We start from the raw sequence: 10,672 nt of genomic DNA, 5'->3' as shown, positions 1-10,672 counted from the left end.
GAGGTCTCAGCTGGGATGGGGGGCTGGAGGCCCCCGGAACTGTGACCCCGGCAAGACGGAGCTCTGGGCGCCAGACCAGCCGGTGGAGGCCCATCTCCGTGGCCCCGATGTGGGCCAAACGCTAGCACCCCGCCCACCTGTACCCCCTGCTGGCCTACCTGGCCCGGCCGGACTCCCCCAGTGCCTCCGGTGGTGTAGACTGGGGCAGGAGGGGTATCTGACACCTTTTCTGGCTCCACTCCCCGTAGGACTGGGGGGTCGGTGGGGGGCCGGATTCCCCCCAGCCCAGCACCCCCTAACTCCGCCCTGGGGGCTGCTGCTTTCCCTGCAGGACCAGGCCTCCAGGCGGAGCCGGCTCCAGCGAAGGTGAGCGCCTCCGCAGCACAGATGCCTCCATCCCGAGCTCAGGGGATGGATGTGATGGGCAGCGGGTCTGTATGGGCGCCAGCCGCTGCCGTCTTGGAGGGCTCGAAGCCCAAGCCGACCACCGGGTCTGTGGGCAGTGCTGCCGGGGGCATGGCTGGCTGGCGCTCCGCCTTTGCTTTCATCTTTCCCCTGATTGTGTGGGGTTCCTTCACCCATTATGCCAGACTAGTGGCCACAAGCCCAAGGGCAAGATGGGACGACAGGCCCTGAGGATCCGGGGTCCCCGTCAAGTTCACAGTGTCCTTCGAGTTAGGCGGGTGGAAAGAAAAAGGGAGCAACGCTCAGGTATAGAGTGTGGGGGCCACACCCCCTGGGCACTCGTTGGAAATTCACGTTCTCAGGTCTCCACACTCCGTACCTGCTGACGTGGTGCGGATGGGGCCCAACGCCCGTTTTAATGGTGATTCTGATGTGCCCCTGTCCTAAGAGGTACAACAGGCCAAAACGGTTCCCCCTGCCCTGCCAGGCAGAGCTTTGCCGTGCTCCATGGAGCTGTCCTGGGACTGCAGGACGGAGGGGACAGTGGAGATGCAGCTGAGCCCAGCCCTCGGCCCGCGGAGGAGCCCTCCGGCGAAGAGCAGCTCCACGGGGACCAGACAGACGATGGGCACGGGCCCCAGAGCCCCCAGAAGCAGGAGCAGAGCCAGCACCTCCTCCTCATGGTGGAGCTGCTGAGGCCGCAGGACGACATTCGCCTGGTGAGGGGCCCTCTTGGAGGGGGAAGAGTCCTCCCTGGGGAGGGAGGAGGGGAGGGCAGAATGGAGCCCCTGTGTCTCTGGGAGCAGTGGTGTGAGGGGCACCCTGGGGAGTGAAGGGTTGACCCAATCCCTGACAGCGGGCTGTTTAACAGGGAGAGGTCCTATCTGCAGGTGTCGGAAGGGCTGGGAAAGGACAGGGAGGTTTGTTCTGCATGAACCTGTGGGGCCCAGTTAGGCCCAAGGGCTGGGATTACACAGGGACAGGCTTCTGTGCAACCACAGCAAGACCCTCCTAACCGTGGGAGCTGCCCACGGGGACCGGGCTCAGGGAGCCTGCCGAGCGCCCCCCAGGAGCTGGTGTGGGCGGTGGGACACAGGTGGGAGTGCGAGGACTAGTCCCCAGGTGCCGGTGGGACATCTCACTGCAGCAAAGGGAGAAAGAAAAGCTGCAGCCAGTCTTGTGTAGAACTGAATTTACTCCACGGAAACACCGTCTTTTATGGTGAGATTGTGTCCTTCCTATTTCTTTGGCAAGAAATATCTCTTGAATGAAATGACGGTAATGGCAAGTGAAAGGGTTCATTTTAAATCTCCTTCCCGGGCAAAAATACAAAATGGGCAATCTTTGTCAGGCTCCTTCTCCCCTTTTTCCACACACACACCCTTTAAGGAAAATCTTTTAAAACATTTTGTTAGACCATAAAATTCAAAAGTTGGGAACCCCTGAATGTAACCACTGACCTGAGGTCTGGGAAGAAGAGGGTGGCGTGGAGGGAGCAGACAGCGGTCTGTTCCAGGCCCAGGTGTGTGTCCTGGTGAGGTGGGCAGGGTCCGTGGGGCCTATGACTTGGGATTCTCTCTTCCCACCTCCCCCAGGCAGCCCAGCTGGAGGCAGCACGACCCCCTCGGCTCCGCTACCTGCTGGTAGTTTCCACAAGAGACCCCGCGAGCCAGGATGAAACAGTTCTCCTGGGAGTGGACTTCCCCGATAGCAGGTGGGAGCAGGGAGAGGAAGGGAGGGGGGAGGAAGTGAGGTGCTAGGGGACAACGGCTTTCCCTCTGTCCTGCTAGCTCCTACAGCTGCACCCTGGGCCTGGTCCTGCCTCTCTGGAGTGACACCCAGGTGTACCTAGATGGAGATGGGTAAGAGATGGCAACTGGAGGGCGGCGAAAGGAGAGAGGCAGAGGGTGTGATGCATATGACGGAGAGGTGGGGCCCTGGGGAGCTGCTGCGGAACTACAGGCTGGGTGTCTGAGGCCTGGGCCTACTCTCAGCTCGACCTCAGATTTACTGTGTGGTCCTGGGCACGTCACCTAACTTCTCTGGGTCTCAGCTGCCCCAGATCTGGCAAAAGGGGCTTATTTTGAAGCTCAAATGTGTACATATTCTGAGGACCAGCCTCATGAGATGTCTAGTGGGTGCGCCTCTCAGGGGCTCTGTCCCGGGGCCCGGAGTGGGGTTCCACTCCTCCCTGCTTTCCCTCAGGGGCTTCAGTGTGACGTCCGGTGGACAGAGTCGAATCTTCAAGCCGATCTCCATCCAGACCATGTGGTAAGAGCTGGGGTGGTCTAACCTCAGCTGGCCTCTCCTTAGAGACGGCTGCAGGGTCCGGGGAGGGGCAGCAGGGAGGACAGTATGACCCAGCCTCTCTTCTGTCCCAGGGCCACACTCCAGGTATTGCACCAGGCGTGTGAGGCGGCTCTGGGCAGTGGTCTTGTGCCAGGGGGCAGTGCCCTCACCTGGGCCAGCCACTACCAGGACAGACTGAGCTCGGACCAGAGCTGCCTCAACGAGTGGATGGCCATGGCTGACCTGGAGTCTCTGCGGCCTCCCAGTGCGGAGCCCGGCAGGTCAGTACAGGGAAGGGAGGAAATGGGGGGGGGGTCATGGCAAAGCAGGGAAGGGGCTCCCGGACTGACGGGCTTGGCTCCCAGGCCCTTGGAACAGGAGCAGATGGAGCAGGCAATCCGGGCCGAGCTATGGAAGGTATTGGACACCAGTGACCTGGACAGCATCACTTCCAAAGAGGTGGGCAGGGTGCGGGGCCAGGGAGGAAGCGGGGCTCGGATGGGGGCGCGGGGTGGAACCCTCCGGCTGGGAGCCAGCGTTCTCCTCCCCTTGAAGTCTTCCCACCCAGCTCTCCTGTCCTGAGCCAGTCCCGGATGCGTGGCCTCGGCTCTTTGAATAGATGGGACGGTCGTCCTAGAAGCCCTGGAGGGAAGGGTGGGGCGTCAGGAACCTCTCCTGTCCTTCCTGCCTGCAGATCCGCCAGGCCCTGGAGCTGCGCCTGGGCCACCCTCTGCAGCAGTACCGCGACTTCATCGATAACCAGATGCTGCTGCTCATGGCGCAGCGGGACCGGGCCTCCCGCATCTTCCCCCACCTCTACCTGGTGAGCTGCAGGGTGAGGGCGGGGGCAGGACAGCTGCAGCCGGTGCGGGCGAGGGAAGAATGATGCTTCTCTCCCTGTCCTAGGGCTCGGAGTGGAATGCAGCGAACCTGGAAGAGCTGCAGAGAAACAGGTAGGGTTCCGAGCCCCTTCAGGACTGATCTTAGCCTGTCACCCCCCTTGCCTGGCCTCCCCTCAAGGGGCCACCTGGTCAGAAACCCCCAGACGCCCCTCAGCAGCTGCTAACTCAGCTTCCAACTCTGTGCCTGGGGCTGTGCCCCTCAGCATGGTCTTGGCCAGACCAGAACCACCACCTTGCTGGCTTGCTGTGGCTGCCTGGCCCGTTCTTCTCCCTCCCCACGCTGTCAGGGGGCTGGAAGTGCCCCTCTCCTGGGGGGACCTGGCTGCCGGCTCCCATAAGTTCCTGTCATTTGTCCACCAGTATGGCCCGTCACCCAGCTGCTGCAGACCCTCCCAATCTCAGCCTAGCTCAGCAGTTGTTCTCAGACTGACTTCTGAGACTAACAGAAGGCTCAGGGCTGCAGTCAAGGACAGCAGCTACCTGGACTAGAGGGGACACATGCCCAGTGGGGTGAAATGATGGGCCCGGGGCCACAGCCATCACCTCCTCCCGTCATAACCGAGCCACCTCCACCTGACTCAGAACTGAGAACTAAACAGAAACACCCAGGCCCACTAGGTCCCCTGGCCCAGGATCCTGGAGCCCCTGGCCCCGTTAGCCTCGCCTCGCACTCCCTGCCGCAGGGTCAGTCATATCCTGAACATGGCCCGGGAGATCGACAACTTCTACCCCGAGCGCTTCACCTACCACAACGTGCGCCTCTGGGACGAAGAGTCCGCCCAGCTGCTGCCCCACTGGAAGGAGACACACCGCTTTGTGGAGGCCGCAAGGTCAGGTGTCCCCAACCTCACGGCCTGCCCAACGCCAGCTTCAAGAGCGCCCGTGCCCTCCTCCTGGCTGCTTCCTCCCCTCTCTGCCTGGGCAGTGAGTCTGTCCGCTGCCTGCCCCCCCCCTGCCCCCTGTACTGCAGGGCCCCTCACAGCCAGGGGACAGGAAGGGGCTAACCCTGTTCTGCCTCCACAGAGCGCAGGGCACCCGAGTGCTGGTCCACTGCAAGATGGGTGTCAGCCGCTCGGCGGCCACGGTGGTAGCTTATGCCATGAAGCAGTACGGCTGGAGCCTGGAGCAGGCTCTGCGCCACGTGCAGGAGCTCCGGCCCATTGCCCGCCCCAACCCAGGCTTCCTGCGCCAGCTGCAGACCTACCAGGGCATCCTGACCGCCAGGTACAGGGTGGAGGACAGGGGGACGGGGTGCTGGGGATGGCTGCTGGGTCACTCTTAGCTGACTCAGGGCCATCTCCTCACAGCCGGCAGAGCCATGTCTGGGAGCAGAAAGTGGGTGGGGTCTCCCTAGAGGAGTCCCCGGCCCCTGAGGTCTCTACACCCTTCCCACTGTTCCCGCCAGAACCAGGGGGCAGTGGGGAGGCGATGGCCACGGGGTTGGAGGAAAGCCAGGCATCCCCAAGAGAAGAGCCTGGACCAAGGCCCCGCATCAACCTCCGTGGGGTCATGAGGTCCATCAGCCTCCTGGAGCCCCCCTCAGAGCTGGAAAGCGCCTCAGGGGCTGATGACCTGCCAGAGGTGAGGCTGGGCTAAGGAAGGAGCCCAGGCTGAAACAGGGTCGGGACCAAGAGGAGGGGGCAGGTGGCGGGAGGATGGAGGATTGGTGCTCCACTTCCAGCCCTGAGCATGGGGACCATACCCCCGGCAGTTCCCTTTGGTCTCCTCAGAGCATCAGAGGCCTGGTGAGGGCAGGTGAGTGCTGCTCCCATGGGAGCTGGAGAGCAGTCGTGGGACCAAGGCATCCAGGGGGCTCCTTGGGAGTGAGCCCCGGCTGCAGGCTGCAGGCGGCTCTCAGCCTGGCAAAAGGACTTGCTTCCTAAGGGGCAGGGCTGCCCAGCTGTGCAGTAAGCATCCTCCCCAGACCAGGAGCTAGACACTGACTGCTGACCGGCGATGGGGGTGGGTAAGATGATCTTGGCAGCCCTTCCCAAATCCCAGAGGCAGCATATTAAAGGAGATGCAGAGGGGTTACAGCACTGATGCGACCGAAGTCCTGGCTGAGCTGGAGGAAGGAGGGCTCATCTCATAGAGGGAGGGAACATCTGGGAGAGCCTCCTGGAGGAGGTGGTACTGGGTGTGGAAGAATGGGGAAGGAGGAATGGTGGATGGATGGGTGTGGGTGGTCCTAAAGGCAGGCTGTCCTCACTCCACACCCAGCTCAGGGCCCTGGCACCTGGAATGTGTTTCACAATGACTTTTTAAAGGCAGAGGGGGATCCTGGCCGGATAGCTCAGTTGGTTAGAGCATTGTCCCAACACACCAAGGTGGTGGGTTCAATCCCTGGCCAGGACACATACAAGAATCAACTAATGTGCCCTAGACGGTTTTGCTCAGTGGGTAGAGCGTCGGCCTGTGGACTGAAGGGTTTTGGGTTCAATTCTGGTCAATGGCACATGCCAAGGTTGTAGGCTCTGTCCCCAGTGCGGGTGTGCAGAAGGCAGCCAATCAATGATTCTCTCTTATCATTGATTTTTCTATCTCTCTCTCCCTCTCCCTTCTTCTCTGAAATCAATAAAAAAATATTTTTTTAAAAAAGCAACTAAAAGCCGAAACTGGTTTGGCTCAGTGGATAGAGCATCGGCCTGCGGACTGAAGGGTCCCAGGTTCGATTCCGGTCAAGGGCATGTACCTGGGTTGCGGGCACATCCCCAGTGGGTGATGTGCAGGAGGCGGCTGGTCGATGTTTCTCTCTCTCATCGATGTTTCTGACTCTCTATCCCTCCCCCTTCCTCTCTGTAAAAAATCAATAAAATATATTTAAAAAAAACCCAACTAATGAGTGCATAAATAAGGGAACAACAAATCAATGTCTATCTCTCTCTCTCAAATAAATCAAAAAAAGGCAGAGGGGGCAAGATGAAGAAGTGGGGGCCTCAATGACATGGCAGGTGCAGGGAAGCTAAGGAGGGCTTCTGGGGGCAGAAAGCTTAGACAGGTGAGGGCTGAAGAGCAAGGGCAGTAGGGCTGGGATGGGTCTTTCCTCCTAAGGGGAAGGAATGTCTCCTGAGTAGCTCAGTTTTTTAGTATTCAGTCAACAAACAGTCTGCACCCACCCTTTTCCAGGCTCTGTGCTTTATGATCCTTTTTCCTTCTACTTTCCCCTTCCAGGTTTTCTCTTCAAGCGAATCCTCAGAGGAAGACCCTCCACAGCCCTTTCTTCAGGTCTCAAAGGCCAAGGGAGGCAGGCGGGTCTGGAAGGGGCCTTGGCCTGCCCTGAAGTCCCGCCAGTCTGTGGTTGCTCTCAACAGCGCCGCCCTGGTGGCCAGCCGGACCCGGGCCTTCCAGGAGCAGGAGCAAAAGCAGGAGCAGGAGCAGAGGGAGGCTGGCTATTCCTCCACACCCAGGCTCAGGAAGGTGGTGAGGCAGGCCAGCGTGGATGGCAGTGGGGAGGAGGGCGAGGCCTGAGCCCTCACACATGCCTGTGCCCCCTTAGACACTAATAGAGGTGCCTGCATACAGCTCCTGGGAGGAGCACTCCTCACTCCCGTCAGCTTGTCTGCACTCCTCTTAGCTCCTCCCCAGGAAGTTCCAGGCCCCCTTCACTACAGCCTCAGCTTCTACAGCCTTAAATCTCAGACCCACGTCCACCTGTCCAAGGGCTCAAGACTTTCTCTGCAACTGGGGATATAGTAGAGAGAATGACGGTGCTTTGGGGGGCATTGTCAACCGCTGCCCGAAACACTTGCAGCCATGGAATAAAACAGTTCCCCAGTGCTCCCTCATGCTCCCTCCCTCACCCACTCCTGTCTGCCTCATCTCTGCCCCCTTCTTTCCTGGGGCCCTCTAGGCCGGAGAACCAGTGGCCTCCAACGGTCTAGAGCAGCGGTTCTCAACCTGTGGGTCGCGACCCCTTTGGCGGTCGAATGACCCTTTCACAGGGGTCGCCTAAGACCATCCTGCATATCAGATATTTACATGACGATTCTTAACAGTAGCAACATGACAGTTCTGAAGTAGCAACGAGAATAACTTTATGGTTGGGTCCCAACATGAGGAACGGTATTTAAAGGGCCAGAAGGTTGGGAACCACTGGTCTAGAGTAACCTCAGTCCTCAGTCCCCAGTCCTGGGAAGCTCTGAGGAGCAGAGAGCTGGGCCCTCTGATGGGGCTGGCAGGTTGGCCTCCCTCACACAGCCCACAGCCGGCTGCCGTCTTTTGCTGCTGCCCCTTCCAACCCCTCCCTGCAACCCCCACCTCCCTCCCGTGGCAAGGCCGTGGGACACAGGGCACCAGGCCAAAGAGAGTCCACTTTTGTCCTTCACAGCCTCTGGCCAGTTTTTCATAGTCTCGATAGTATCTGACTTTGTACTTAGAAATAAAAAAAAAACATTTTCATATTATTTTTGATTTTATGATGAAGCCACCTACTGTCAGTCCAGTTCTTCTGTGGTTACACAAGGAGTCTGGCTTCTTTTTACTCCCTCCCCGTCTCCTCACAATTCCCGGGTGTCTCCGATGTGCGTGTTTGGGGTGGGGTGGGAGGGAGAATGGGAAGGAGGGAGGCCAGCGCTGTCTCCTCATCTCCTGGGCAGGGCCTGGGTACATGTTCGCTGCCCATGCCCCCCTCAGGTGGGTCGGCAGGGGAACATGTCTCCGTCGGGCAGCAGGTGCGTGGCTCTGTTGGGACAGCTGAAGGGAGTTACTCATGAGGAAGTGGAGGCGGCCAACACCTGCCGGGACAGGACCAAGCCTGTTCCAAAAATTAAGGCTCCTTTTGGACCGGGTGCTAGTTCTCGAGCACACGCTGGGTCCTGAGAACCCTTTCCTGCTACGGGCAAGAGGGTCCGATTTTCCAAGCCAGCCTGTGACTGCTTCCCCTTCGGCCCAGGGGTTCCTGCTGCTTAGTTGTCGTGTTCAAGACGAGGAAGTGGCTCCATTGTTGTCACCTGCAGCCCCTCTTTCCAAGATCATTCTCTGTCCTGTAACACACTCCTTTGGTTGGGGGGGGGTGGGTGGGTGTGCAACTTCCCTCAAAGCAAGCCTCAGGTAGAAGCTGCCACCAAGTGTTTTCATTGATTTGAGACCTGATGCCCAGTTTTGGGGTGTTTTTTAATATATTTCTTTATTGATTTCAGAGAGGAAGAGAGAAAGAGAGATACAAACATCAATGATGAGAAAGAATCATTGATTGGCTGCCTCCTGCATGCCCCCTACTGGGGATCAAGCCGGCAACCAGGCATGTGCCCTTGGCTGGAATCGAACCTGGTACCCTTCAGTCTGCAGGCTGACGCTCCATCCACTGAGTCAAGCCAGCTAGGGCTGTTTTGGTTTTTAAAATACATTTTTTATTGACTTCAGAGAGGAAGGGCAAGGGAGAGAGAGATCAAAACATCAATGATGAGAATCATTGATCAGCTGCCTCCTGCACACCCCCTGCTGGCGATGGAGCCTGCAACCTGGGCACGTGCGCTTGACTGGAATCAAACCCGGGGCCCTTCAGTCCGCAGGCAGATGATCTACCCGCTGAGCCAAACCAGCCCGGGCCTGATGCTCCGTTTTCAGAATGAGTCTCTCACCCATAACCTGGTGGACTAATCCTAGCGTACTGAGGGGCAGGAGACGGGTTCTAACCCTGGCTTTACCACTCACAGGTTACTGCACCTTACGTCTCTGTTTCTTCCTGTAAAACAAAGGGATGAGAGCAGGAAATCCCTAAGCAACCCCCTCCCACTTTGATATTTTAACAATACATGTCATGATGCACTGATAGAATTCAGCCCCTAAATTCAGCTCTCTAAAAGAATCATCTGTACCTGTCTGTGGTTGTCATGGCAAAGGTCACCAGGTGGGGTCCAGAGAAGCTAGTTCTGAGTCTTGATCCACTTAACTGGTCCACAAACACTAGGGACTGCACGACCCCCCTGTAGCCAACCATGAATCCCACCCACGCTGCCTGTTTAGTAGCCCGGGGCTGGAGGCAGGTGGAAGTGTCGGTGCCAGGAAGGTCCAGTTGTGAACTCAGAGCTGTGGGCCCACCAGAGCCTGTGGAGGACTCTTGAGAAGTAAGAGTTCAGCACACAGGGGAACTAAAACTGGAAACTGCATAAAAAAATGCGGACTAATGATTAAGAACTCTATACAGTATATACAAACTCACAAATTGTTAAAGGGGCAAAAAATAGTTTTTTAAAAAAGACGTAAAATTAAAAGTATGTGTCCCTCGGATCCTATCCTTCAATCTTTCCCAGGCACCCACGGTGACCAGCTTCTTGAGATGCTCCAAAGACATCCTGTGTTTATGGCATCAAATATATTGGTGTATTCTTTTTAAAAATATAAATTATATTAACATACTCCTTAATCTCACTTTGAAATTTTTTTTTCATATCACGAAGAGTTGCACGCCAGTACGAAAAGCTCTACCTTATTTTTATTTATTTTTTAAAGCATAAAAAGCATTTATTTGAGCCAAAGGAGCTGCTGCTCTGCCTTATTTAAAATCATCACACATTCTATTTTATGGAATCCATCACTTAAGTGAACTTAAATGATGAACATTTAAGTTGTTGATAGGTTGTTTTTTTCCCTCCCCCATTCCAAGCAAGCAGTACCCTTACCCATACTTTCTGGTGCACACATGGCCTCTCAATCTATGGGGCATGTTTCTAAATTTTATTTCTAAAATTGCTGAGGCAACGGCTGCGTGCAGATTTAATTTTGAAAGGCATTGCCTAATTTCCTCCCAACAAGTTGCACCGACGTACAACGGATGGACTGCTCAGCCTACACATCAGTGTCATCTCGGATGGACCTTGCAACACTCCCAGGGAAGGCAGGGCGGCTTCATAATCGCCAGTTTCACACGTCGGGAGACGGGCGTCTCTGACGGAGCCCGAACCAGATGCCGGGTTTCCAGCTCAGTCCCCGCAATGAGCCTCTAGGCAAGCCCGAGGCGGCAGGCCGGGGTCGGGCCGGGTCGGAAGCGCGGGAGCTCGGGGAAGAAGGGGCGGTGGGGCAGGAGGGGCAGGGCGGCCTCTGCTCCCGGGGTCCCAGCTCATCTCCCACCTGACACA

The 10,672-nt window shown here is 57.4% G+C and overlaps 1 protein-coding gene across 1 annotated transcript in view; it reads left to right on the top strand.

Annotated features, from left to right (window-relative positions):
* SSH3 (slingshot protein phosphatase 3) overlaps window positions 1-7,376 on the top strand; it is an 8,018-nt gene extending 642 nt beyond the window's left edge. The window contains exons 2-14 of the mRNA XM_015568960.1: window positions 4-366; window positions 893-1,124; window positions 2,001-2,119; window positions 2,196-2,267; window positions 2,611-2,676; window positions 2,787-2,975; window positions 3,060-3,153; window positions 3,389-3,517; window positions 3,601-3,647; window positions 4,280-4,426; window positions 4,620-4,820; window positions 4,904-5,177; window positions 6,768-7,376. Coding sequence (XP_015424446.1) covers window positions 4-366; window positions 893-1,124; window positions 2,001-2,119; window positions 2,196-2,267; window positions 2,611-2,676; window positions 2,787-2,975; window positions 3,060-3,153; window positions 3,389-3,517; window positions 3,601-3,647; window positions 4,280-4,426; window positions 4,620-4,820; window positions 4,904-5,177; window positions 6,768-7,064 — 2,230 coding nt within the window. The 3' untranslated portion in view covers window positions 7,065-7,376. The remainder of the gene's footprint in view (window positions 1-3; window positions 367-892; window positions 1,125-2,000; window positions 2,120-2,195; window positions 2,268-2,610; window positions 2,677-2,786; window positions 2,976-3,059; window positions 3,154-3,388; window positions 3,518-3,600; window positions 3,648-4,279; window positions 4,427-4,619; window positions 4,821-4,903; window positions 5,178-6,767) is intronic.
* The last annotated feature ends 3,296 nt before the right edge of the window (window positions 7,377-10,672 follow it).

Source organism: Myotis davidii, unplaced genomic scaffold (assembly GCF_000327345.1).
Source record: "Myotis davidii unplaced genomic scaffold, ASM32734v1 scaffold425, whole genome shotgun sequence".
NCBI lineage: Eukaryota > Metazoa > Chordata > Mammalia > Chiroptera > Vespertilionidae > Myotis > Myotis davidii.
Note: the sequence above shows the minus strand (reverse complement) of the source record. Positions and strands in the feature narration are given on the sequence as shown.